The sequence below is a fragment of the Procambarus clarkii genome, chromosome 50, assembly GCF_040958095.1.
Source record: "Procambarus clarkii isolate CNS0578487 chromosome 50, FALCON_Pclarkii_2.0, whole genome shotgun sequence".
NCBI lineage: Eukaryota > Metazoa > Arthropoda > Malacostraca > Decapoda > Cambaridae > Procambarus > Procambarus clarkii.
The window spans coordinates 35,805,903-35,833,508 of record NC_091199.1 but is presented as its reverse complement, the minus strand read 5'-3'; the positions used below and the strand labels follow the sequence as shown (position 1 = coordinate 35,833,508).

At 42.5% G+C, this 27,606-nt stretch overlaps 1 protein-coding gene across 1 annotated transcript in view; it reads right to left on the bottom strand.

The window, feature by feature from the left end:
- Nucleotides 1-732: 732 nt before the first annotated feature.
- LOC138351747 (angiopoietin-4-like) overlaps nucleotides 733-27,606 on the bottom strand; it is a 283,693-nt gene continuing 256,819 nt past the window's right edge. The window contains exon 7 of the mRNA XM_069303775.1: nucleotides 733-887. Coding sequence (XP_069159876.1) covers nucleotides 733-887 — 155 coding nt within the window. The remainder of the gene's footprint in view (nucleotides 888-27,606) is intronic.

Here is a 27,606-nt window from a genome sequence, read left to right as displayed (position 1 = left end):
AGCAAAAGTAACAACAGCAGCAACAATAACAACAGAAGCAACAGTAACAACAGCAGCAGCAACAGTAACACCAGCAGCAACAGTAACAACAGCAGCAACAGTAACAACAGCAGCAACAATGACAACAGCAGCAGCAACAGTAACAACAGCAACAGTAACAACAGCAGCAGCAACAGTAACAACAGCAGCAACAGTAACAACAGCAGCAAAAGAAACAACAGAAGCAACAGTAACAACAGCAGCAGCAACAGTAACACCAGCAGCAACAGTAACACCAGCAGCAACAGTAACAACAGCAGCAACAGTAACAACAGCAGCAGCAACAGTAATAGCAGCAGCAACAGTAACAACAGCAGCAACAGTAACAAGAGCAACAACAGTAACAACAAAAGCAGCAGCAACAGTAACACCAGCAGCAACAGTAACAACAGCAGCAACAGTATCAACAGTAACAACAGCAGCAACAATAACAACAGCAGCAGCAACAGTAACAACAGCAGCAACAGTAACAACAGCAGCAACAGTAGCAACAGTAACAACAGCAGCAACAATAACAACAGCAGCAGCAACAGTAACAACAGCAGCAGCAACAGTAATATCAGCAGCAGCAACAGTAACAACAGCAGCAACAGTAACAACAGCAGCAACAATAACAACAGCAGCAACAGTAACAACAGCAGTAGCAACAGTAATAGCAGCAGCAACAGTAACAACAGAGAGAAGGAGCAAGACTCACCCGGTACTCTCGTTGGCGACGCTAAAGGTGGACCAGAGCGCCCAGCGGTGTTCGATGGGCAATGACTTCAGGAACGATACATTCTTATTGGTGGCGGCCAGACGCACTGTCTGAGGCGAGGGCTGCGTAAGCTGGTGCGCCGCCTCCGTCCCTGTCACAGATGGTAATATAGCCTTCCGTCCCTGTCACAGATGGTAATATAGCCTTCCGTCCCTGTCGCAGATGGTAATATAGCCCGCCGTCCCTGTCACAGATGGTAATATAGCCCTCCGTCCCTGTCACATATGGTAATATAGCCCTCCGTCCGTCACAGATGGTATTATAGTCCTCCGCCTCTGTCACAGATGGTAATATAGCCCTCCGTCCCTGTTAAAGATGGAAATGTAATCCTCCGTCCCAGTCACAGATGGTAATGTAGCCCCACTGTCCCTGTCACAGATGGTAATATAGTCCTCCGTCCCTGTCACAGATGGTAATGTAGCCCTCCGTCCCTGTCACAGATGATAATATAGCCCTCCGTCCCTGTTACAGATGGTAATGTAGCCCTCCGTCCCTGTCACAGATGGTAATATAGCCCTCCGTCCCTGTCACAGATGGTAATATAACCCTCCGTCCCTGTCACCGATGGTAATATAGCCCTCCGTCCCTGTCACAGATGATAATATAGCCCTCCGTCCCTGTTACAGATGGTAATGTAGCCCTCCGTCCCTGTCACAGATGGTAATATAGCCCTCCGTCCCCTGTCACAGATGGTAATATAGCCCTCCGTCCCTGTCACAGATGGTAATATAGCCCTCCGTCCCTGTCACAGATGATAATATAGCCCTCCGTCCCTGTTACAGATGGTAATGTAGCCCTCCGTCCCTGTCACAGATGGTAATATAGTCCTCCGTCCCTGTCACAGATGGTAAAAGCCATCCGTCCATGTCACAGATGGTAATGTAGCCCTCCGTCCCTGTCACAGATGGTAATATAGCCCTCCGTCCCTGTCACAGAGGGTAATATAGCCCTCCCTCCCCTGTCACAGATGGTAATATAGTCCTCCGTCCCTGTCACAGATGGTAATATAGTCCTCCATCCCTGTCACAGATGGTGATATAGCCCTTCGTCCCTGTCACAGATGGTAATATAGTCCTCCGTACCTGTCACAGAGAGTAATATAGCCCTCCGTCCCAGTCGCAGATGGTAATATAGCCATTCGTCCCTGTCACAGATGGTAAAATTGCCCTCCGTGCCTGTCACAAAGGGTAATATAGCACTCCGTCCCTGTCACAGACGGTAATATAGTTCTCCGTCCCTGTCACAGAGGTTAATATAGTCCTCGGTTCCTGTCAAAGAGGTAATATAGCCCTCCGCTCATGTCACAGATGGTAATATAGTCCTCTGTACTTTTCATAGATGGTAACATAGCCCTCCGTCGCTGTCACAGATGGTAATATAGCCCTCCGCCCCTGTCACAGATGGTAATATAGTCCTCTGTACTTTTCATAGATGGTAATATAGCCCTCCGTCCCTGTCACAGGTGGTAATATAGCCCTCCTACCCTGTCACCGAGAGAAATATAGCACTCCGTTCCCTTTACAGACGGTATTATATGCATCCGTCCCTGTCACAGATGGTAATATAGCCCTTCTTCCCCATCACAAATGTTAATATAGCCATCCGTCCCTGTCACAGATGGTAATATCGTCCTCCGTTCCTGTCACATGTGGAAATATAGCCATTCGTCCCTGTCACAGATCGTAATATAGTCCACCGTCCGTGTCACAGATGGTAATATTGTCCACCATCCCTCTCACAGATGGTAATATAGTCCTCCGTCCCTGTCACAAATGGTAATATAGCCCTTCGTCCCTGTCACAGACGGTAATAAAATCCTCCGTCCCTGTCACAGATGGTAATATATCACTCCGTCCCTGTCACAGATGGTAATATATCCCTCCGTCCCTGTCACTGAGTGTAATATAACCTTTCGTCCCTGTCACAGACGGTAATATAGCCCTCCGTCCCTGTCACAGATGGTAATATATCCCTTCGTCCCTGTCACAGATGGTAATATAGTCCTCCGTCCCTGTCACAGTCGGTAATGTAGCCCTTCGTCTCTGTCACAGACAGTAATATAATCATCCATCCCAATCACAGATGGTAATATATCCCTTCGTCTTTGCCACAAAGGGTTATATAGGCGTCCGTTCCCATAACAGATGGAAATATAGCTCTCCGTCCCTGTCGCAAAGGGTAATATAGCTGACCGTTCCTGTTTCAGATGGAATTATAGTCCTCCATCCTTGTCACAGAGGGTAATATAACCTTACGTAGCAGTCACAGACGGTAATATATCCATCCGTCCCTGTCACAGATGGTAATATAGTCCTCCGTCCCTGTCACAGAAGGTAATATATCCCTCCGTCCCTGTCATAGATTATAATATAGCCCTCAGTCCCTGTCACAGAGGGTAATATACCCCTCCGTTCCCAGTCACAAACGGTAATATAGCCCTCCGTTCCCTATCACAGACGGTAATATAGCCCTACGTCACTGTCACAGACAGTAATATAGCCCTCCGTCCCTGTCACAGACGGTAATATAGCCCTCCGTTCCAGTAACAGACGGTAATATAGCCGTCAGTGCCTGTCACAAACGGTAATATAGCCCTCCGTCCCTGTCACAGATGTTAATATGGTCATCTGTTCCTGTCACAGATGTTAATATAGCCCTCCGTCCCTGTCACAGAGGGTAATATATCCCTCCGTCTCCATGTCAGATGGTAATATAGTCACCCGTCCCTGTCACAAATGGTAATATAGCCCTCCGTCCCTGTCACAGACGTAATATAGTCCTACGTCCCTGTCATAGATGGTTATATAGCCCTCCGTCTCTGTCACAGATGGTAATATATTCCTCCGTCCCCATCACAGATGGTAACATAGTCCTCCTTCCCTATCACAGAAGTTAATATAGCGATCCGTCCCTGTCACAAAGGGTAATATAGCTGATCATTCCTGTTACAGATGGTAATATAGTCCTCCGTCCCTGTCACCGATGGTAATATATCCCTCCGTCCCTGTCATAGTTAATAATATAACCCTCAGTCCCTGTCACAGACGGTAATATAACCCTCCGTCCCTGTCACAGACGGTAATATAGCCCAACGTCACTGTCACAGACGGTAATATAGCCGTCAGTGCTTGTCACAAAGGGTAATATATCCCTCCGTCCCTGTCACAGAGGGTAATATAACCCTCCGTCCCTGTAACAAATGGTAATATATCCCTCCGTCCCTGTCACAGAGGGTAATATAACCCTCCGTCCCTGTCACAGATGGTAATATAGTCCTCCGTCCCTGTCACAGATGGTAATATATCCCTCCGTCCCAGTCATAGTTTATAATATAGCCCTCAGTCCCTGAAACAGAGGGTAATATTGCCCTCCGTTGCCTGTCACAGACGGTAATATAGCCCTCCTTTCCCTGTCACAGACGGTAATATAGCACAACGTCACTGTCACAGACAGTAATATAGCCCTACGTCCCTGTCACAGACGGTAATATAGCCCTCCGTCCCAGTAACAGACGGTAATATAGCCGTCAGAACCTGTCACAAACGGTAATATAGCCCTCCGTCCCTGTCACTGATGATAATATAGTCCTCCGTTCCTGTCACAGAGGTTAATATAACCATCCGTCCCTGTCACAGATGGTAATATAGCCTTCCGTCTCTGTCACAGATGGTAATATAGCCCTCCTTCCATGTCACAGAGGGTAATATAGCTCTCCGTCCCTGTCACTGATAGTAATATAGCCCTTCCTCCCCATAACAAATGTTAATATAACACTCCGTCTGTGCAACAGATGGTAATATAGTCCTCTGTCCCTGTCACAGATGGAAATATAGTCCACCGTCCCTGTCACGGGTGGTTATATAGTCCACCTTCCGTCAATGATGATAATATAGTCCTCAGTCCCTGTCACAGAAGATAATATATCCCTCCGTCCCTGTCATAGATTATAATATAGCCCTCAGTCCCTGTCACAGACGGTAATATAGCCCTCCGTTCCCAATCACAGACGGTAATATAGCCCTACGTCACTGTCACAGAGAGTAATATAGCCCTCCGTCCCTGTCATTGACGGTAATATAGCCCTCTGTTCCAGTAACAGACGGTAATATAGTCATCTGTCACTGTCACAGATGTTAATATAGCCCTCCGTCCCTGTCACAGAGGGTAATATATCCCTCCGTCTCCATGTCAGATGGTAATATAGTCCCCCGTCCCTGTCACAAATGGTAATATAGCCCTCCGTCCCTGTCACAGACGTAATATAGTCCTACGTCCCTGTCACAGATAGTTATATATTCCTCCGTCCCCGTCACAGATGGTAACATAGTCCTCCTTCCCTATCACAGAAGTTAATATAGCGATTCGTCCCTGTCACAAAGGGTAATATAGCTGATCATTCCTGTTACAGATGGTAATATAGTCCTCCGTCCTTGTCACAGAGGGTAATATAACCCTCTGTCCCTGTCACAGATGGTAATATATCCCACCCTTCATGTCACAGATGGTAATATAGCCTTCCTTCCCTGGCACAGATGGTAATATAGCCCTTCGTCCGTATCACAGAGGATAATATAGCTCTCCGTCCCAGTCAAATAGGGTAATATAGCCCTCCGTCCCTGACACAGATGGTAATATAGCCCTCCGTCCCTTTCATAGAAGGTAATATTGCCCTCCGTCCCTGTCACAGATGGTAATATAGCCCTTTGTACCTGTCACAGATGGTAATATAGCTCTACGTCCCTGTTACGTAGGGTAATATAGCCCTCCATCCATCACAGAAGGTAATATAGCTCTCCGTCCTTGTCACAGATGGTATTATAGCTCTCCGTCCCTGTCAAAGATGGTAATATAGCCCTGCGTCCCTGTCACAGATATTAATATAGCCCTCCGTCCGAGTCACAGAAGGAAATATAGCCCTCCGTCGCTGTCACTGATCGTAATATAGCTCTCCGTCCTTGTCACAGACTGGAATATAGCCCTCCGTCCCTGTCACAGATGGTAATATAGCCCTCTGTCCCCATCACAAAAGGTAATATAGCTTTCCGTCAAAGTCACAGACGGTAAAATAGCCCTCCGTCCCTCTCTCAGGCGGTAATATAGCCCTCCATCAAGGTAACAGACGGAAATATAGCCCTCTGTCCCCATCACAGAAGGTAATATAGCTTTCCGTCAAAGTCACAGACGGTAATATAATCCTCCGTCCCTGTCACAGATGGTAATATAACCCTCCGTCCCTGTCACTGACGGTAATATAATCATCCATCCCAGTCACAGAAGGTAATATATCCCTCCGTCCCTGTCACAAAGGGTAATATAGGCCTCCGTCCCCATCACAGATGGAAATATAGCCCCCCGTCCCTATCACAGAAGGTAATATATTGCTCCGTCCCTGTCACAAAGGGTAATATATCCCTCCGTCCCTGTCGCAGATGGTAATATAGTCCTCCGTCCCAGTCACCGATGGTAATATATCCCTCCGTCCCAGTCACCGATGGTAATATAGCCCTCAGTCCCTGTCACAGAGGGCAATATAGCCCTCCGTTCCCTGTCACAGACGGTAATATAACCCTCCGTCCCTGTCACAGACGGTAATATAGCCAAACGTCACTGTCACAGACAGTAATATAGCCCTCCGTCCCTGTCACAGACGGTAATATAGCCCTCCGTCCCAGTAACAGACGGTAATATAGCCGTCAGTGCCTGTCACAAACGGTAATATAGCCCTCCGTCCCTGTCACAGAGGGTAATATAACCCTCCGTCCCTGTCACAAATGGTAATATAGCCCTCCGTCCCTGTCACAGACTGTAATATATCTCTCCGTCCCTGTCACAGATGGTAATATAGTCCTCCGTCCCTGTCACAGATGGTAATATATCCCTCCGTCCCAGTCATAGTTTATAATATAGACCTCAGTCCCTGTCACAGAGGGTAATATATCCCTCCGTTGCCTGTCACAGACGGTAATATAGCCCTCCGTTCCCTGTCACAGACGGTAATATAGCACAACGTCACTGTCACAGACAGTAATATAGCCCTACGTCCCTGTCACAGACGGTAATATAGCCCTCCGTCCCAGAAACAGACGGTAATATAGCCGTCAGTGCCTGTTACAAACGGTAATATAGCCCTCCGTGCCTGTCACAGACGGTAATATAGCCCTCCTTCTCTGTCACAGATGGTAATATAGCCCTCCTTCCATGTCACAGAGGGTAATATAGCTCTCCGTCCCTGTCACTGATGGTAATATAGCCCTTCCTCCCCATAACAAATGTTAATATCGCCCTCCGTCTGTGTAACAGATGGTAATATAGTCCTCAGTCCCTGTCACAGATGGAAATATAGTCCACCGTCCCTGTCACGGGTGGTTATATAGTCCACCGTCCGTCACAGATGGTAATATAGCCCTCCGTCCCTGTCACAGATGGTAATATAGCCCTTCGTCCCTGTCACAGATGGTAATATAGCCCTCTGTCCCTGTCACAGATGGTAATAAAGTTCTCCGTCCCTGTCACAGATGTAAGTATATCCCTCCGTCCCTGTAACAGGTGGTAATATAGTCCTCCGTCCCTGTCATGGATGGTAATATAGCTCTCAGTCCCTGTCACATAGGGTAATATAACCCTCCGTTCTTGTCACAGTTGGTAATATAGCCCTCCTTCCCAGTCACGGATAGTAATATAGCCCTCAGTTCCGATCACAGACGGTAATATAGCACTCCGTTACTGTCACAGAAGGTAATATAGTCCTCCGTCCCTGTCAAAGAGGGTAATATAGTCCTCCGTCCCAGTCACAGATGGTAATATAGCCCTGTGTCCCAGTCACATAGGGTAATATAGCCCTTCATCTCTGTCACTGACGGTAATATAGCCCTCCGTCCCTGTCACAGACGGTAATATAGCCCTCCGTCCCCGTCACAGAAGGTAATATAGCCCTCTGTTACCCTCACAGATAGTAATATAGTCCTCCTTCCCTATCACAAAAGGTAATATAGCGATCCGTCCTTGTCAAAGAGGGTAATATAATATTGCCCTCCGTCCCAGTCACAGATATTAATATGGCCCTCCGTCCCAGTCACAGAAAGTAATATAGCCCTCCGTCGCTGTCACTGACGGTAATATAGCCCTCCGTCCCTGTCACAGACGATAATATAGCCCTCCGTCCCTGTCACAGACGGTAATATAGCCCTCTGTCGCTATCACAGATGGTAATATAGCGCTCCGTCCCTGTAAAAAAGGGTAATATAGCTGACCGTTCTTGACACAGATGGTAATATAGCCCTCCTTCACTGTCACAGATGGTAATATAGCCCTCCTTCCCTGTCACAGATGGTAATATAGCCCTTCGTCTATGTCACAGATGGAAATATAGCCCTCCGTCCCAGTCACAGATGATAATATAGCCCTCCTTCCCTGTCACAGATGGTAATATAGCCCACCGTTCCTGTCACAGACGGTAATATAGCACTTCGTCCCTCTCACAGATGGTAATATAACACACCTTCCCCCTCACAGATGGTAATATAACCCTCCGTTCCAGTCACAGACGGAATTATAGCCATCCGTCCCGGCCAGAGATGGTACTATAGCCCTTCTTCCCCATCTCAAATGTTAATATAGCCCTCCGTCTCTTTTATAGAAGGTAATATTGCCCTCTGTCCCTTTCACAGATGGTAATATAACCCTCCGTACCTGTCCCAGAAGTTAATATAGTCCACCGTCCACATCACAGATGGTAATATAGCCCTCCTTCGTTGTCAGAGATGGTAATATTGCCGTCCATCCCTGTCACAGATGGTAATATAGTCCTCCGTCCCTGTCAAAGATGGTAACATAGCCCTATGTCCCATCACAGATGGTAATATAGCCCTCTGTCAGGGTCACAAAGGGTAATATAGCCCTCCGTCCCTGATACAGATGGTACTCTAGCCCTCCGTCCCTATCACAGATGTTAATAAAGCCCTCCTTCCCTTTCACAGATGGTAATATAGCCCTCCGTTTCAGTCACAGATGGTAATATAGCCCTCCTTGCCTGTCACAGAGGGTAATATAGCCCTCCGTTTCTGTCACAGACGGTATTATAGCAATCCGTCACTTTCACAGATGGTAATATAGCCCTTCTTCCCCATCACAGATGGTAATATAACCCTCAGTCCCTTTCACAGAAGGTAATATAGCGCTCTGTCTATGTCACAAAGGGTAATATAGCTGACCGTTCCTGTCACAGATGGTAATATAGTCCTCCGTCCCTGTCACAGATGGTAATATAACACTCCTCCCCTGTAACATATGGTAATATAGCCCTCCGTTCCTGTCACACACGGTATTATAGCTATCCGTCCCTGTCACAGATGGTAATATATCCCTCCGTCCCTGAAACAGATGGTAATATAGCCCTTCTTCCCCATCACAAATGTTAATATAGCCCTCCGTCCCTTTCTTAGAAGGTAATATTGCCCTTCGTCCCTGTCACAGATGGTAATATAGCCCTCCGTCCCTGTCACAGAGGGTAATAACGCTCCCTGTCCCTGTCACACAGGATAATATAGCCCTCCGTACCTGTCACTGAGGGTAATATAGCCCTCCATCAATGTCACAGAAGGTGATATAGTCTACCGTCCCTGCCCCAGGTAATAATATTATCCTATGTCCCTATCAAAGATGGTAATATAGCCCTTTGTCTCTGTCACAGACGGTAATATAGCCCTTCGTCCCTGTCACAGACGGTAATATAGCCCTTCGTCCCCATCACAGATGGTAATATAGTCCTCCGTCCCAATCACAGATGGTAATATAGCCCTCCGTCCCTGTCACAGATGATAATATAGTCCTCCGTCCCAATCACAGATGGTAATATAGCCCTCCGTCCTTGTCACAGATGGTAATATAGCCCTCCGTCCCTGTCACAGATGGTAATATAGTCCTTCGTCCCTGTCATAGAGAGCAATATAGCCCTCCGTCCCTATCACATACGTAATATAATCCCCCGTCCCTGTCACAGAGGGTAATATAGTCCTCCTTAGTTGTAGGGATGACCCCGTAAACACTATATTTTGTCGCGGGGAAATATCGTGTTTATGGCACAGGGTTTACAGGTAAATTTAGAAATATCGTGTCAGAGCATTTCCAGGGAAACTCTATGGGTTATTTTTGTTTGCTTTCAATCGCAGATTTTTCATTGACTATTTTCAAATAAAGCAATCTTAGAAGTTTTTTAAGAGTTCTTATGAGTAAAATAATTTCTGAGAGTTTAGAAGTTTGTTAAGAGTTCTTATGAGGAAAATCTTATAGGAAAAATTCAGAAAAAAATCATGTTTGAGTCACACAGTTTCTAGGTAAACTCTACGGATAAATTTTGCCTGTTTTCAAAACCACATATTTTTCAAATACCATTTTCTGAGAATATATTCATAGAAGTTTTGTTAAGAGTTCTTATGAGAAAATAATTTCATTGAAGTTTGTTATAAAAGTCAGAGCAAAGTTAGCTATCGTATTACTGAGAATAAGGAAAACAGACATCTTAACAGTAAATTTTTGTTGTTATATGCATTTACGGCTGTTGCACCTGTAAAGACTAAAAATTCATCAGAGTCCTGCTTATCCCTGAAAATAATCAGAGTCCAGTTGTAGTTAGAAAACCGTTCAATCAGAAAATCAGAGTTCTTTTTAAGCTCAAATTTCACCAGAGTCCAGTTGTAGACAGAAATTTTTCAGAGTCCAGTTTGTTTCCGAAAAATATTCAGTCCTGTAATCTATGAAAATTAGTCAGAGTCCACTTTCAAACCAATTTTCATCAGAGACAATTTTATACCGAAAATTCGTCAGAGTCCACTTTGGGCCCAAAAATATTCAGAGACCTGTAGTCTACGAAAATTAGTCAGAGTGCAGTTTATACCGAAAATTCTTCAGAGTCCATTTTCAGACCAATTTTCATCAGAGTCTACCTTGTGCCCGAAAATAATCAGAGTCCAGTAATGACCAAAAAATTAGGCAGAGTCCAGTTTGTGCCTGAAAATTAGACAGAGACCAGTTTTCGACCAAATTTAATCAGAGTCCAATTGAAGAACCAAATTTGACAGAGACAGCATTTTCGCTACTATTAGCCCAATTTTAGCCCATTTAATCAGTCATATTTCAGATGTATTAAATAAGATCCTAACAATTACCAAGTTCTAGCTCCTATCCCCCACCTTAGTCTCCCATCATGTATTCAATACTAACAGTCCAATCCCCCTGAAGCTTTAAAGTCATATTTCACATGTAGTAAATAAGATCCTACCAATTACCATACTCTAGCTCTTGTCCTCTGCCTGAGCTCTGTCTCGTATCCTAGTTAATAACTAATAAATTTCCCTGAAACTTATACCCTCTATATTTCAGACACACTAAATAAGATCAAGTCTGTTACCGAGCTCCAGCTCTTGTCGTCAGCCTTAGTTTATTCACCTATCTTCGATAATAACCCATCAATTTTCCTGAAACTTAAACCCGTCATACTTCTAAGTAAATAAAAACAAAATAGTGATACCGAACTCTAGCTCTTGTCATCTATCCAAGTTCGCTCTTGTAAATTCACTACTATCAGTCCAAATCCCTCGAGATTTAAAACCCCCACTACATTTTAGACCCCTGAAAATCAATTAAAAAGCAAATAACAGAGCTCCAATTCCTGTCCTCCACCTGAGTTCCATGTTTATCCATTTTTTTCAGATCAAGTCCCTCTCCAGTCTATCAAAGTAGACATCCAGTCCTTTAATACCCTTTTGTACTCAGCTATGTAATATTCACACGGTCATATAACACCTTACCTTCAATATCTTTTGTTTACCCAAGTAAGCAATAATCACACGGTCAAAATCTCACCTTACCCTTTCCCTCCCTTACCTTCTCATCCCCAACTTATCCAAACCTTCAATAATCGTACTGTATTTGCATATTTTCTCTATATTCACTATGTTCTTCGTATTCTCATCCATGTTTTCTGTGTTCACTCCATGTTCTTCAAATGTTCACAGCCCATTCAGTTCATATTTTCACAAGTATCTCCATTTTTTCTGTGATCTTTCTCTTAGTCTCATGATGTTCTTTACAAATTCTAGTCATATTTTCTATGTTTTCATTTTCATCGCATGATCTCTTTACAACGTTTATACTCAATATTCATGCTGTCTTCCATATTTTTGTGTTCTTTGGCAATATTCATGTTCCTCTACAAGTTCATGTTCCTCTACAAGTTCATGTTCCTCACAAGATCACTTCGTTTATCACCTTCACTTACATGTTTTCTACATTCTTTGTCATATTCTCTATGTTCTTCACAAGTTCATTGTTCATTCTTTGTACTCACTATTCTCCTTATCATGTTTTCATGTTCTCTGTAAGTTCATATTCCCAGCATGTTCACTATGTTCATCAACTTTTCTTACATGTTTTCTGTGTTCTTTGCCATGTTCCCCATATGTTCTCTGTGTTCTTTGCCATGTTCCCCATATGTTCTCTGTGTTCTTTGCCATGTTCCCCATATGTTCTCTGCGTTCATTCCCTTACACGTTATTTAACGTTCCTTAACTAAAATCTTTCGCCAATAAACTAAAAACATAGTCACTTTCGTCATTTCTGAACTAAACTTATTATCCAATCAACTAAAACTAGTCAGGATTAGCCTCGTTCAACACCGTTCTTAACTAAAATGGTCTTTCTCTTAGCTAAAAAATTGTCAAAGGAAACTTTCCAACACTGTTCATAACTAACTTAATCTATCGTCAATCAACTAAAAAATAATCACTTCATCATTTCTTAGTTAAACTTATTCCCCAGTCAACAGAAAATAACCTAGTTCATCATGTTTCATTGTCATTTACAAACTAAAATTATCCATCAATCAACTGAAAAAGCCATGGTCATCATGTTTTTGTCTTTTTTTCGTTTTTTAACTAAAAGTATTCGTCAGTCAACTAAAAATAGTCACTTCCATCATGTTTCCTTGTCATTTCTTAACTGAAATATCACTTCTCTCAACTGAAAATAGAAAAGTGAAGCGTCTTTCCAACATTGTTCCTAACTAAAGTAACCTTTCACTTCGCTAAAAATAGTCAAATGTAACTTTTTCAGCACTTTCGTACCTAAAGTTATATGTCGTTAAGTAAGAAATATAGTCAAAGGCACTCTTCGAGACATCAAGGACTTACTCAAAGGCATCAAAGTTGCACTCAAAGACATCCTTTGAGACATCAAAGACATCCTTGAAGACATCAAAGACACCTCTCGAGACATCAAAGACACCTCTCGAGACATCAAAGACACTCTTCGAGACATCAAGGACATATTCAAAGACATCAAAGTTGCACTCAAAGACATCCTTAGAGACATCAAAGACATCCTTTAAGACATCAAAGACACCTCTCGAGATATCAAAGACACTCTTCAAGACATCAAGGACACTCTCAAACATACCAAAGGTACTCTTCGAGATATCAAAGTTATCCTTCGAGACATCAAAGTTGCTTTGTAAGATATCTTCGTTCATCAAACTTATTCTCAGAGACATCTAAAGTTAATCTCGATCATCAAAGTTGTTCTCTACATCATAAAAGTTAGTCGCTAAGTAACCTTTCGTTCGTCAGAGGTGCTTTCTAAGACATCTTCGTCCATCAAAGTTATTCTCAGAGATATCTAAAGTTATTCTCAGAGTCATCAAAAGTTATTCTAAGACATCAAAAGTTATTCTCAGAGCTACCCAAAAGTTATTCTCAGAGTCATCAAAGGTATTCTCAGTCATCAAAGTTATTTCAAGAGACATTAAAAATAAATCTCAGTCATCAAACTTGTTCTCAAAGTTATCAAAGTTTATCTTAGAGTCATCAAAGGTATTCTTAGAGTCATCAGAGGTATTCTTAGAGTCATCAGAGGTATTCTCAGACTCACCTTCGTCCATCAGAGAAACTTTCCAAAGCATCTATGTTCATCAAAGTTATTTTCTAAGACATCAAAAGTTATTCTCAGAGTCATCATATGTTAGTTTCTAAGTAACCTTTCGTTCATCAGAGAAGCTTTCTAAGACATCTTCGTTCATCAAAGTTGTTCTCGAAGTCATAAAAGTTATTCCCAGAGCTATCAAAGATGTTCTATAAGATATCTTCGTTCATCAAAGTTATTCTCAGAGTCATCAAAGGTGATCTCTAACTCACCTTCGTTCATCAAAGAAACGCTCCTTCTTCCAACAAGTTATACTTTAAGACATTAATGTTGTTCTCTAACATATCTTCAGGCATAAAATTTCTTTCCAAAATGTAACTAGTTCAGCTTTTCATATCAACCTTGCACTTCTGTTAAAATATATTTTCTTAGACACTTTACCTTTAAAACTTTTCTCTGTACAACACTGCTTAAACCTACCTAACCTATCCTCCCCACCCAATGTTACTTACCTAACACAACGTTCCTAAACCTAACCTACCATACATAGCCTAACCTAACTAACCCTAACCTAACTTACCTAACCTAACTTAATTTAACCTAACTTAACCTAACTTACATAACCTAACTTACGTATCTTAACTTAACTAAGCTAACCTAACCTAACTTACCTAACTGAGCTTACATAACCTAACTTAACCTTACTTACCTATCCTAACCTAACAAACCTAACATAACCTAACTTAACCTAACCTACCCTACCTTACCTAACCTATCTTAACCCAGCCTAACTTACCTAACCTAACTTACCTAACCAAGCTTACCTACCCTAACTTACCTTACCTAGCCTACATAACCTAAGCTAACCTAACTTACCTATCCTAACTTAACTAACCTAACCTAGCCTAACTTAACTTACCTCTCCTAACTTACCTAACCTAATTTACCTAACCTAACTTACCTAACCTATCTTAACCTAACCTAACCTAACTTACCTAACCTAACTTACCTACCCTAACTTACCTATCCTAGCTTACCTACCCTAACTTACGTAACCTAACTTACCTAACCTAACTTAACTAACCTAAAATAAAATCCAGCCCATCAACCGTGAAGAGCTCAGTCCCCCAGGGTACTGTGCTTGCTCCAATACTTTTACTCATCCTCATATCGGACATAGACAAGAACACAACCTATAGCACTGTATCATCCTTTGCAGATGACAATAGGATCTTAATGAGAGTAGGCAACATAGAGGACACGGCAAATCTCCAGTCAGATGTAGATCAGGTCTTTCTATGGGCTACAGAAAATAATATGGTGTTTAACGAAGATGAGTTCCAGCTCATGCGCTATGGAAAAAATGAAAATATAAAAACGGAAACCACGTACAAAACTCAGGCAAATCATAACATAGAACGAAAAGGCAATGTAAAGGATCTGGGTGTACTCATGTCGGAAGACCTTACCTTAGCACACAATAAAGTAGCCGTCACAACTGCAAGAAAAATGACAGGCTGGATAACAAGAACTTTTCACACTAGAGATGCTATACCGATGATGACACTTTTCAAAACGCTTGTGCTCTCTAGAGTGGAGTACTGCTGCACAATGACAGCCCCTTTCAAAGCTGGAGAAATTGCTGACCTGGAGAGCGTGCAGAGATTCTTTACTGCTAGAATCCACTCAGTATAACATCTAAACTATTGGGACCGACTAAAGAGCCTAAATCTGTACTCCCTTGAGTGCAGGCGGGAGAGATACATAATAATTTACATGTGGAAAATATTTGAGAGGCTGGTCCCAAACCTGCACACAGAAATAACATCGTATGATACCAGAAGACATTGCAGGATGTGCATAATAACCCCGTTGAAAAGCAGAGGTGTAACAGCTACTCTGAGAGAGAACTCATTAACATCAGAGGCCCGAGACTGTTCAATACACTTCCGCTACACATAAGGGGCATATCTGGCAATCCCCTCACAGTGTTCAAGAGATAACTGGATAAGCACCTCCAAAGGATACCTGATCAATCAGGCTGTGACTCATACGTCAGGCTGCGAGCAGCTGCGTCCAACAGCCTGATTGATCAGTCCAGCAACCAGGAGGCCTGGTCGACGACCAGGCCGTGGGGATGCTAAGCCCCGAAAGCACCTTAAGGTAACCTCAAGGTAACCTAGCTTACCTACCCTAACTTATCTAACCTAACTTACCTATCCTAACTTAACTAAGCTAACCTAACTTAACATACCTAACCTAACTTACCTAACAGAGCTTACATAACCTAACCTAACTAACCAAACCTAACCTAACCTATCTTACCTAACAGAGCTTACATAACCTAACCTAACTAACCAAACCTAACATAACCTAACTTATCTATCCTAACTTCCCTAACCTAACCTAACTTACCTTACCTAGCTTACCTACCCTAACCTATCTTAACCTAACCTAACTTACCTAACCTAACCTAACTTACCTACCCTAACTTACACAAACTATTTTAACCTAACCTAACTTACCTAACCTAACTTAACCTATCCTAACTTATTCCAACCTATCCTAACTTAAAGTAAATTACCTAACTTACAAAACCTAACTTACCCAAACTAACGTAACCTAACTCACCTAGTCCAACTTACATAATTATTCATGCTTGACTTTTGTGTTTTGTCAATCAATGCCTCATATTCGTTTCTTCATTTCAAGGGTTAATTTCTCAAAAGGTCATTTTTGCATTTCAAGGGTAATTTGTTAAAGATTGGGTGTTTATGCATTTCAAAGGATTTTTGTTATATATAAGCATTTACTCATTTCAAGGGTTAATTTCTCAATTGGTCATTTTTGCATTTCAAGGGTTATTTGTTAAAGATTGGGTGTTTATGCATTTCAAAGGATTTTTGTTATATATAAGCATTTACTCGTTTCAAGGGTTTATTTCTCATATGGTCATTTTTGCATTTCAAGGGTTATTTGGTAAAGTTCATCAAGTTGCTCATAAATTGTATTTATTATGTTTGTAATAATTGTCTTATTCTTTCCCCCCTTAACCTAACCTCCTTAATCTTAGTGTATTCATTATGTTGGTTATCATTTGTTCTTATTCCCCAACCCTTTAACCTAACCTTTCAGATGTAGTTTATTTGTTTATTGTGTTTGACAAATTTGTTGAATATATTATCCTTATCCTAATCTTTCAGATGTAGTTTTGTTTCTTCCTTTTGTATATTTTACCCAAACCCACTAGTGTTTAGTTAGGTAAGTTAGGTTAGGTTAGGTTAAGATACGTTAGGTAAGTTAGGCTAGGTAAGCTAGGTAGGGTAAGTTAGGTTAGGTAAGTTAGGTTAGGTTAGGTAAGCTAGGTTAGGTTAAAATAGGTTAGGTAAGTTAGGGTAGGTAAGATAAGTTAGGTTAAGGGGGTCTATGAATAAATTCGGGAAAAAATCGTAATATTTTGAAAAATTTATAAAAATACTACGTAGTTCTGGCAACACTGTGATGCAATCCGCATAATGTTATGATATAAATTGATGTATTTATGGTACATTTCCATGCGTAATTGGTCAGAATCTAGTGCCCCGCGGCTGTGGCACGCAGGAGGTATTGCGTCGTATGTTCTAAATATCAAATTTTTCGTAATAACGTCGGAAATAACTCTGCATGGATGAATATAAAATATGCACTCATTGGCAACTGTCTCCTCCTAGTGGGGTGTGTGGGAGACAACGCCAACAGTCACATGTTGTGTCCTGTTGAGTGAGGATCTTCTGTCGACGTGCGCTCTATTCTCGCTCCTGAATATTGCATTTCTTGCGTCTACTAAACAATGATATGTAAGAGGAAGAGACACAAGATTAGATCAGCAAATCTGGCACTCGCTCGCAGTCTTTATCAGCAAAAGAAAGTCGCTTTAGCGCAAAGACGAGTAATATTGTGGTGGCCTCCCAGCTGTGAGGTCCTCACTCACCCACCTCGATCCTCCTCACACACCTTCCTTGACTAATGAGTATGATGAAACTGATTGATACTTCAGTAGAAAGGTGAAGGTGATGCAGAAACCAACGACACGCAGATAAAGCCAAGACAGGCTCCTGAGGAAGGTGATCTCAGCTATAGGACAGGTGCCAATCAGTGTCCATTGCAGTGCCACCTTGAAGACCCACAATTCGGACCAATTACAACAGGTTAGTATGTTTCAGTGTTATAATTGGACATTTTGTAATAAATAATAGTAATATATATGTGCAGGCATATATATGTATATATTGATATGCAATTTTTTTTTTTATTTTTTTTTTCCGTTTGTTATCAGGGGATTTGCATGGAACTTGCACACCTTGCTGAACGGATGCCTATCTGTAAGGGTGCCAATTATGAACGAAATTGGTCGACGTCAAACTCGGCTACAGGTGGCCAAACTTTGATCTTATTTTACTCAGGTAAGTAATTTACAACTTCAAGGTGCTTCACAGGTTTCATTTATTAATCAATTTACATGCAAATTACACCTTATATGTAGAGTTTGTGCTTCTACAATGTCAAATAACATTGTAGTCCAAAGTCCATTTCTTGATTTTATAAATATTATTAAACATCATATATTGCATATTTTTGGAAGGGGAACTTTGAATAATTATATTATTGCACTAAACGTTTTTTTGCTAAAACGCCTATGTCAGATCCTTTATTACATACTAACGTGATACCTAAGTGTTATAGAAATGATTTTAGTTGACACATGTGTTCCCTGAAATTTTTTGAAAATGTTGAAAATTTGTTGCATAACACGTTGTGTATTTTTTTTCCTTTTCTATTTAGGTTGTGATGCTGAAAATTGGACCAGTTGCAGCCCATTCTACAACCATTCCATGATTAAATTTTCAACAAAATCAGAGCATTTTTTATTTTCCCATAATGTAAAAAAATATACCCCCTTAGGTTAGGTTAGGTTAGAGAAGTTAGGATACGTAAGTTAGGTTAGGTTATGTTAGGTTAGTTAAGTTAGGATAGATAAGTTAGGTTAGGTTAGGTTTGCTTAGTTAGGTTATGTAAGCTCAGTTAGGAAAGTTACGTTAGGTTAGGTAAGTTAGGTTAGGTTAGCTTAGTTATGTTAGGATAGGTAAGTTAGGTTAGGGAAGTTAGGTTAGGTTAAGTTAACTTAGGTTAAGTTAAGTTAGGTTAGGTAAGTTAGTTTAGGGTTAGTTAGGTTAGGCTATGTATGCTAGGTTAGGTTTAGGAACGTTATGTTAGGTAAGTAACATTGGGTGGAGAGTTTTCTAATTGGGCTAATTTTTATCACCTGAGTTGGGCTAATTTTCATCACCTGTTCCTTCACCGTTGTTTTCCTCCTAATGTGACTGTGGAGTTGCTTTGATTCGGTCTTTGCTTTATTAGCTATATCATTTTCATACTTTTTCTCGGCTTTTTTCTCACACTAACTTACTCGTTCCTGGTTCTCTAGTATCTCTTTCTGCTCTCTGGTGTTCTTTTATTTCTGAAGTTCCTCCAACCCATTTTGTTCAGTTCCTATGCTTCCATACATGCCCAATTAAACCACGGATTCTTCTTTTGCTTCTCGTTTTTTTCCTTTCGGGCCGTGATAAACTTGTTTATTGCCTCCTAACACTTTTGGGTGACCTAGTCCATCATGTCTTGTACGGACTTAGTTCTGAGTTCTGTGTCCCTAGCTATATCCCTTAGGAAATTACTCATCTCCTCATAATTTCCCCTTCGGTATGCCAGCCATTTGTTCCCTAGTTTTTTAGGGGGGAGATAAATCCTAGCTTTACCAGGTACTCATAGATCAATACACTGTGATCACTCATTCCCAAGGGGGCTTCCAACTTAACTTCTCTCATATCCCACTCATTTTGGGTAAATATCAGATCAAGCATAGCTGGTTCATCCCCTCCCGTCATTCTTGTTGGTCCCTTGATGTGTTGGCTTAAAAAGTTTCTTCTTGCCACGTCCAGCAGCTTAGCTCTCCATGTGTCTGGTCCTCCATGTGGGTCTCTGTTCACCCAATCTATCTTCCCGAGGTTGAAGTCTCCCATGATTAGTAGTCTGGATCCGTTCCTGCTAGCAACAGAAGCTGCTCTCTCTATTATATTGATGGTGGACATGTTGTTTCTATCATATTCCTGCCTGGGTCTTCTATCGTTTGGTGGAGGGTTATATGACTACTACTATAATCTTGTGTCCTCCAATTGCTATTGTAGCTGTTATGTTGACTTATGTTGAAATCTTCACAGCCCTGAATAACCATCTCTTCAATACTCCAGCCCTTTCTTATCAGCAGAGCTAAACCACCACCTTCTCTTCCTTCTCTCTCTTTTCTCACTACATAGTAGTCTTGTGGAAACACTGCATTTGTGTTTCCGTTAGGGTGTGTGTGTACTTATCTATTTGTACTCACCTATTTGTGCTTGCGGGGGTTGAGCTCCGGCTCTTTGGTCCCGCCTCTCAACAGACAATCAATGGTTGTACAGATTCCAGAGCCTACTGGGCTCTATTATATCTACATTTGAAACTTTGTATGGAGTCAGCCTCCACCACATCACAGACTAATGCATTCCACCTGTTAACTACTCTGACACTGAAAACGTCCCTGTGGCTCATTTGGGTACTCAGTTTCCACCTGTGTCCCCTTGTTCGTGTACTTTTCGAGTTAAACAGTTTATCCTTATCTACCCTGTCAATTCCACTGAATATATTGTAGGTAGTGATCATGTCTCTCCTTACTCTTCTGTGTTCCAGTGTCGTGAGGTGCATTTCCCGCAGCCTTTCCTCGTAACTTATGCCTCCTAGTTCTGAGACTAGCCTAGCGGCATACCTCTGAACTTTTTCCAGCTTCGTCTTGTGCTTGACAAGGTACGGGCTCCATGCTGGGAACGCTTACTCCAGGATTGGTCTTACATATGTGGTATACAAGATTGTGATTGGTTGATTCGATGTCTTTTTCGTATTGTCTTTCTGCCTCTCTTCTCAACCTGACATATTCATTCGTGGTTCTCTGGTATCTTTCTCTGCTCTCAAGTGTCCTGTTATTTCTATACTTTCTTCACGCCTTTTTACTTTCCTGCTTAGCTAGCCTACATCCCTGATTAAACCATGGGTTTTTCATATTCATTTCATTCTTTTCTTTTTGGACTGGGACAAACTTGTCTCCTGCCTCCTTACACTTCTGCGTGATGTAGTCCATCATGCCTTGGGCCGTTTTTACCCTGAGCTCTGTTTCCCATGTCATATCTGTTAGGAATTTTCTTATCTCCTCATAGTTTCCTTTTCGGAATGAAAGCCTTTTGTTTTCAGTACCCCTCCTCGAGTTCAATAAACCTTCTGCAACTGTGTGTGTGTGTGTTTAGTGTGTGTTTGGTGTGTGTGTTTGTGTGTTTGGTGTGTGTTTATGTGTGTTTGATGTGTTTGTGTGTGTTTGGTTTGTTTGTGTTCATATTTGATTTTTGTGTGTGTGTTAAGTATATGTGTGTTTGGAATGTTTCTGTGTGTTTGGTGTTTGTTTGTGTGTTTGGTGTGTGTGCGTGTGTATTTGTCTGTGTATGAATATATATGTGTGTGTTTAGTATGTGTCTGTGCGTGAGTGTTTGGAATGTTTTTGTGTGTGGAATGTGTGTCTATTGTGTTTGTGTGTTTGTCTGTGTTTGTGTGTTTGGTATGTGTTTATACAATTTGGTGTGTGAGTATTTGTTTTGTATGTGTGTTTGTGTTTGGAATGTTTGTTTATGTGTGTGAGTTTTGTGATTCGTATGTGTGTGTGTGTGTGTGTGTACGCACCTAGTTGTGCTTGCGGGGGTTGAGCTCTAGCTCTTTGGTCCCACCTCTCTACCGTCAATCAACAAGGAGTATGTGTGTGTGTGTGTGTGTACTCACCTAGTTGTGCTTGCGGGGGTTGAGCTCTAGCTCTTTGGTCCCGCCTCTCTACCGTCAATCAACAAGGAGTATGTGTGTGTGTGTGTGTGTGTGTGTGTGTGTGTGTGTGTGTGTGTGTGTGTGTGTGTGTGTGTGTGTGTGTGTGTGTGTGTGTGTGTTTATAATGTGGGTTTGTGTTTGGTGAGTTTGTGTGAGTATTTATGTGTGTTTTTATGTGTGTTTGATGTGTATTTGTGTGTATTTAAATGAATTTGTGTTTGTGTGTGTTTTTAGTACGTTTATATGTTTGGAATGTTTTTGTGTGTTTGGTGTTTTTTTCTGTGTGCGTGTGTGTGGTATGTTTGTACGTGTGGCGTGTGTTTGGTATGTGTGTATGTTTGGTATATGTGTGTTTGATTGGTGTGTGTGTGTGTATGTATGTGTGTGTGTGTACTCACCTAGTTGTACTCACCTAATTGTGCTTGCGGGGGTTGAGCTCTGGCTCTTTGGTCCCGCCTCTCAACCGTCAATCAACAAGGAGTATGTGTGTGTGTGTGTGTGTTTACTAGTTGTGTTTACTAGTTGTGTTTTTGCGGGGGTTGAGCTTTGCTCTTTCGGCCCGCCTCTCAACTGTCAATCAACTGTTTACTAACTACCTTTTTTTTTTTTTTTTTTTTTTTTTTTTTTTTTGTGTGTGTGTGTGTGTGTGTGTGTGTGTGTGTGTGTGTGTGTGTTGTGTGTGTGTGTGTGTGTGTGTGTGTGTGTGTGTGTGTGTGTGTGTGTGTGTGTGTGTACTCACCTAGTTGTACTCACCTAGTTGTGCTTGCGGGGGTTGAGCTCTAGCCCTTTGGTCCCGCCTCTCTACCGTCAATCAACAGGTGTACAGGTTCCTGAGCCTATTGGGCTCTATCATATCTACACTTGAAACTGTGTATGGAGTCAGCCTCCACCACATCACTTCCTAATGCATTCCATTTGTCAACCACTCTGACACTAAAAAAGTTCTTTCTAATATCTCTGTGGATCATTTGAGCACTCAATTTCCACTTGTGTCCCCTAGTGCGTGTTCACCTTGTGTTAAATAGCCTGTCTTTATCAACCCTGTCGATTCCCTTGAGAATCTTGAATGTGGTGATCATGTCCCCCCTAACTCTTCTGTCTTTTAACGAAGTGAGGTTTAATTCCCGTAGTCTCTCCTCGTAGCTCATACCTCTCAGCTCGGGTACTAGTATGGTGGCAAACCTTTAAACCTTTTCCAGTTTAGTCGTATGCTTGACTAGATATGGACTCCATGCTGGAGCCGCATACTCCAGGATTGGTCTGACATATGTGGTATATAATGTTTTGAAAGATTCCTTACACAAGTTTCTAAAGGCCGTTCTTATGTTAGCCAACCTGGCATATGCTGCTGCTGTTATCCTCTTGATATGAGCTTCAGGGGACAGGTCTAGCGTGATATCAACCCCCAGGTCTTTCTCTCTCTCTGACTCTTGAAGTATTTCATCTCCCAAGTGATACCTTGTATCTGGTCTCCTGCTTCCTACCCCTATCTTCATTACATTACATTTGCTTGGTTAAACTCTAACAGCCATTTGTTCGACCATTCCTGCAGCTTGTCCAGGTCTTCTTGAAGCCTCAAGCTGTACTCCTCTGTCTTAATCCTTCTCATAATTTTGGCGTCGTCAGCAAACATTGAGAGGAATGAGTCTATACCCTCTGGGAGATCATTTACGCATATCAGAAACAGGATAGGTCCAAGTACAGAGCCCTGTGGGCCTCCACTGATGACTTCACACCATTCTGAGGTCTCACCACTAACTGTAACTCTCTGCTTCCTATTGTTTAGGTACTCCCTTATCCACTGGAGTGCCCTACCAATTACTCCTGCCTGTTTCTCCAGCTTATGCATCAACCTTTTATGGGGTACTGTGTAAAAGGCTTTCCGACAGTCCAAAAAAATGCAGTCCGCCCACCCTTCTCTTTCTTGTTTAATCTTTGTCACCTGATCGTAAAATTCTATCAAGCCTGTAAGGCAAGATTTACCCTCCCTGAACCCATGTTGATGGGTTGTCACGAAGTCTCTTCTCTCCAGATGTGTTACTAGGTTTTTCTCACAATCTTCTCCATCACCTTGCATTGTATACAAGTTAATGACACTGGCCTGTAGTTCAGTGCCTCTTGTCTGTCACACTTTTTGTATATTGGTACTACATTGGCAGTCTTCCATATTTCTGGTAGGTCCCCCGTTTCCAGTGACCTACTATACACTATGGAGAGTGGTAGGCAAAGTGCTCCTGCACACTCTTTCAATACCCATGGCGAGATTCCAACCAGCCCAACAGCTTTTCTCACATCCAGCTCTGATTGGTGCTTCTTGACCTCATCTCTTGTAATTTCGAACCTATCCAAGGTCACCTGGTTTGCTGCCACCTTTTCTAGCGCCGCGACATCTCCCTGTTCTATTGTAAAGACCTCCTGGAACCTTTTGTTGAGTTCTTCATACACCTCTTTGTCATTCTATGTGTACCTGTCCTCGCCCACCCTAAGTTTCATCACCTGTTCCTTCACTGTTGTCTTCCTCCTGATGTGACTGTGTAGTAGCTTTGGTTCGGTCTTGGCTTTATTAGCTATATCATTTTCATACCTTTTCTCAGCTGCTCTTCTCACACTGACATACTCGTTCCTGGTTCTCTGGTATCTCTCTCTACTTTCTGGTGTTCTTTTATTACGGAAGTTCCTCCATGTCCTTTTGTTCAGCTCCTTTGCTTTCATACAATCCCTATTAAACCACGGATTCTTCCTTTGCTTCTCTGTTTTTTCCTGTTGGGCTGGGACAAACCTGCTTACAGCCTCCTGACATTTTTGGGTGACATAGTCCATCATGTCTTGTACGGACTTGGTTCCGAGTTCTGTGTCCCAATGTATATCCCATAGGAATTTATTCATTTCCTCATAGTTTCCCTTTTGGTACGCCAGCCCTTTGGTTCCCAGTTCTTTTTTGGGGGGTGATAATTCCCAGCTCAACCAGGTACTCAAAGCTCAATACACTATGATCACTCATTCCCAAGGGGACTTCCAACTTAACTTCCCTTATATCCGACTCATTTAGGGTAAATATCAGATCAAGCAAGGCTGGTTCAACCCCTCCTCTCATTCTTGTCGGTCCCTTGACGTGTTGACTTAGAAAATTTCTTGTTGCCACATCCAGCAGCTTAGCTCTCCATGTGTCTGGGCCTCCATGTGGGTCTCTGTTCCCCCAATCTATCTTCCCCTGGTTGAAGTCTCACATGATTAGAAGTCTGGATCCGTTCCTGCTAGCCACTGAAACTGCTCTCTCTATTATATTGATGGTGGCAAAGTTGTTTCTATCATATTCCTGTCTGGGCCTTCTGTCATTCGGTGGGGGGTTATATATGACTACTATTATAATTTTCTGTCCTCCAGTTGCTATGGTGCCTGATATGTAGTCACTGAAACCTTCACAGTTCTGAATTACCATCTCTTCGAAACTCCAACCTTCTCTTAGTAGCAAAGCTACACCACCTCCTCCTCTCCCTTCTCTCTCTTTCCTCACTGCATAGTAGCCCTGTGGAAACACTGCGTTTGCTATGATTTTCGTTAACTTTGTTTCTGTGAGTGCTATTATGTCTGGGTTTTCTTCTAGTGCCATTCTCCAAGTTCACTTGTTTTATTTGAAATCCCATCTATGTTAGTGTAGATTGTCTTGAAGCTCACTTTCTTCTGTTCATTTTCATGTCCCTTTCTTGGCGAGCATTCTGCTGGTGTGGGAAGCTGTTTCGTGGGTGAGAGGATCTGTGAGGTGGTTTGCAGGGTCTCAGAGGATTTTGGGGTGGGGGGTGGTGGTTTAAGGGAAGGGGGGACAGGTAGGGTTTGGGTTAAGGAGTTAGGGGGGACATGGAGGATACGGGGTGAGGGGGGGAGGAGGGATAGGGAGGGTATGGGATGAAGGGGGAGGGGGGGACAGGGGGGGAAAGGTGGGAGGGGGGACATGATGGGAATGGGGTAGGGGTGTCAGGGTCAGAATGGGGTGTGGGGGGGAGGGAGGGTTGGGTGGGGGCAGGTAGGGTGAGGGGAAGGGAGGGTTTCTATGCAGAGGGGGGTGGTGGTGTTGCCCTCTCCTCTGGTGTTGCTGGGATGCTGATTTTGGGTTCTCTTGTCTCTGGGACTGTTGTGTTGAGGGCTGTGATTTCCTGGTTTGCTCCTCTCTCCCTGCGCTTCCTCCTTGCCTCTGCTGCCCTGGCTCTCTCCTCCTTCGTCCTGTCCCTCTGCAGGAGTAATTTTTTGTATCCCTCCATATGCTGCAGACGACTCTTCCTTTCGAGAATATCCTCCTTCGTGGTTTCGTTTGTAAACACCACCTTTACAAGTCGGTTTCTATCCTTGTTGTACCAGCCCAACCTGAAAACCTTCTCAATGTTATGTACAGCCCCTTCCATCTGTAACCCCTTCAGTAGCCCATGTACTGCCTCTCTATCCTTGTCATTCCATTCTTGCCTGTTGGATCCTTCCTGTTCTTTGATGCCTGTTCTTTGTGTGTGTATGTGTGTGTGTGTGTGTGTGTGTGTGTGTGTGTGTGTGTGTGTGTGTGTGTGTGTGTGTGTGTGTGTGTGTGTGTGTGTGTGTGTGTGTGTATGTGTTTGTGTGTGTGTGTGTGTGTGTGTGTGTGTGTGTGTGTGTGTGTGTGTGTGTGTGTGTGTGTGTGTGTGTGTGTGTGTGTGTGTGTGTGTATGTGTGTGTGTGTGTGTGTGTGTGTGTGTGTGTGTGTGTGTGTGTGTGTGTGTGTGTGTGTGTGTGTGTGTGTGGTGTGTGTGTGTGTGTGTGTGTGTGTGTGTGTGTGTGTGTGTGTGTGTGTGTGTGTGTGTGTGTGTGTGTGTGTGTGTGTGTGTGTGTGTGTGTGTGTGAGTGTGTGTGTAATTACCTAAGTGTAGTTACAGGATGAGAGCTACGCTCGTGGTGTCCCATCTTCCCAGCACTCTTTTTCATATGACGCTTTGAAACTACTGACGGTCTTGGCCTCCACCACCTTCTCACTTAACTTGTTCCAACTGTCTACCACTCTATTTGCGAAAGTGAATTTTCTTATATTTCTTCGGCATCTGTGTTTAGCTAGTTTATATCTATGACCTCTTGTTCTTAAAGTTCCAGGTCTCAGGAACTCTTCCCTATCGATTTTATCAATTCCTGTTACTATTTTGTATGTAGTGATCATATCACCTCTTTTTCTTCTGTCTTCCAGTTTTGGCATATTTAATGCCTCTAACCTCTCTTCGTAGCTCTTGCCCTTTAGTTCTGGGAGCCACTTAGTAGCATGTCTTTGAACCTTTCCAGTTTATTGATGTGCTTCTTAAGATATGGGCACCACACAACCGCTGCATATTCTAGCTTTAGACTAACAAAAGTCGTGAACACTTTCTTTAGTATATCGCCATCCATGTATTTAAAAGCAATTCTGAAGTTAGAAAGCGTGGCAGAGGCTCCTTGCACAATATTCTTTATGTGGTCCTCAGGTGATAGTTTTCTATCTAGAACCACCTCTCTTTCTTTATCAGAATACTTTTAAGATTTCTCACATAATATATAGGTTGTGTGGGGTCTATGTTCTCCTATTCCACATTCCATAACATGGCATTTATTTACATTAAATTCCATTTGCCAAGTGGTGCTCCCTATACTTATTTTGTCTAGGTCATCTTGAAGGGCATGACAATCATCTAAGTTTCTTATCCTTCCTATTATCTTAGCATCATCAGCAAACATGTTCGTATAATTCTGTACACCAGCTGGTAGATCATTTATTATAGACAATAAACATCACTGGTGCAAGAACTGAACCCTGTGGTACTCCACCTGTGACATTTCTCCTGTCCGATACATTGCTCTGACCAGTGCCCTCATTTTTCTATCAGTCAGAAAATTTTTCATCCATGTTAGAAGCTTACCTGTCACCCCTCCAATATTTTCCAGTTTCCAGAACAACCTCTTATGTGGAACTCTGTCGAAAGCCTTTT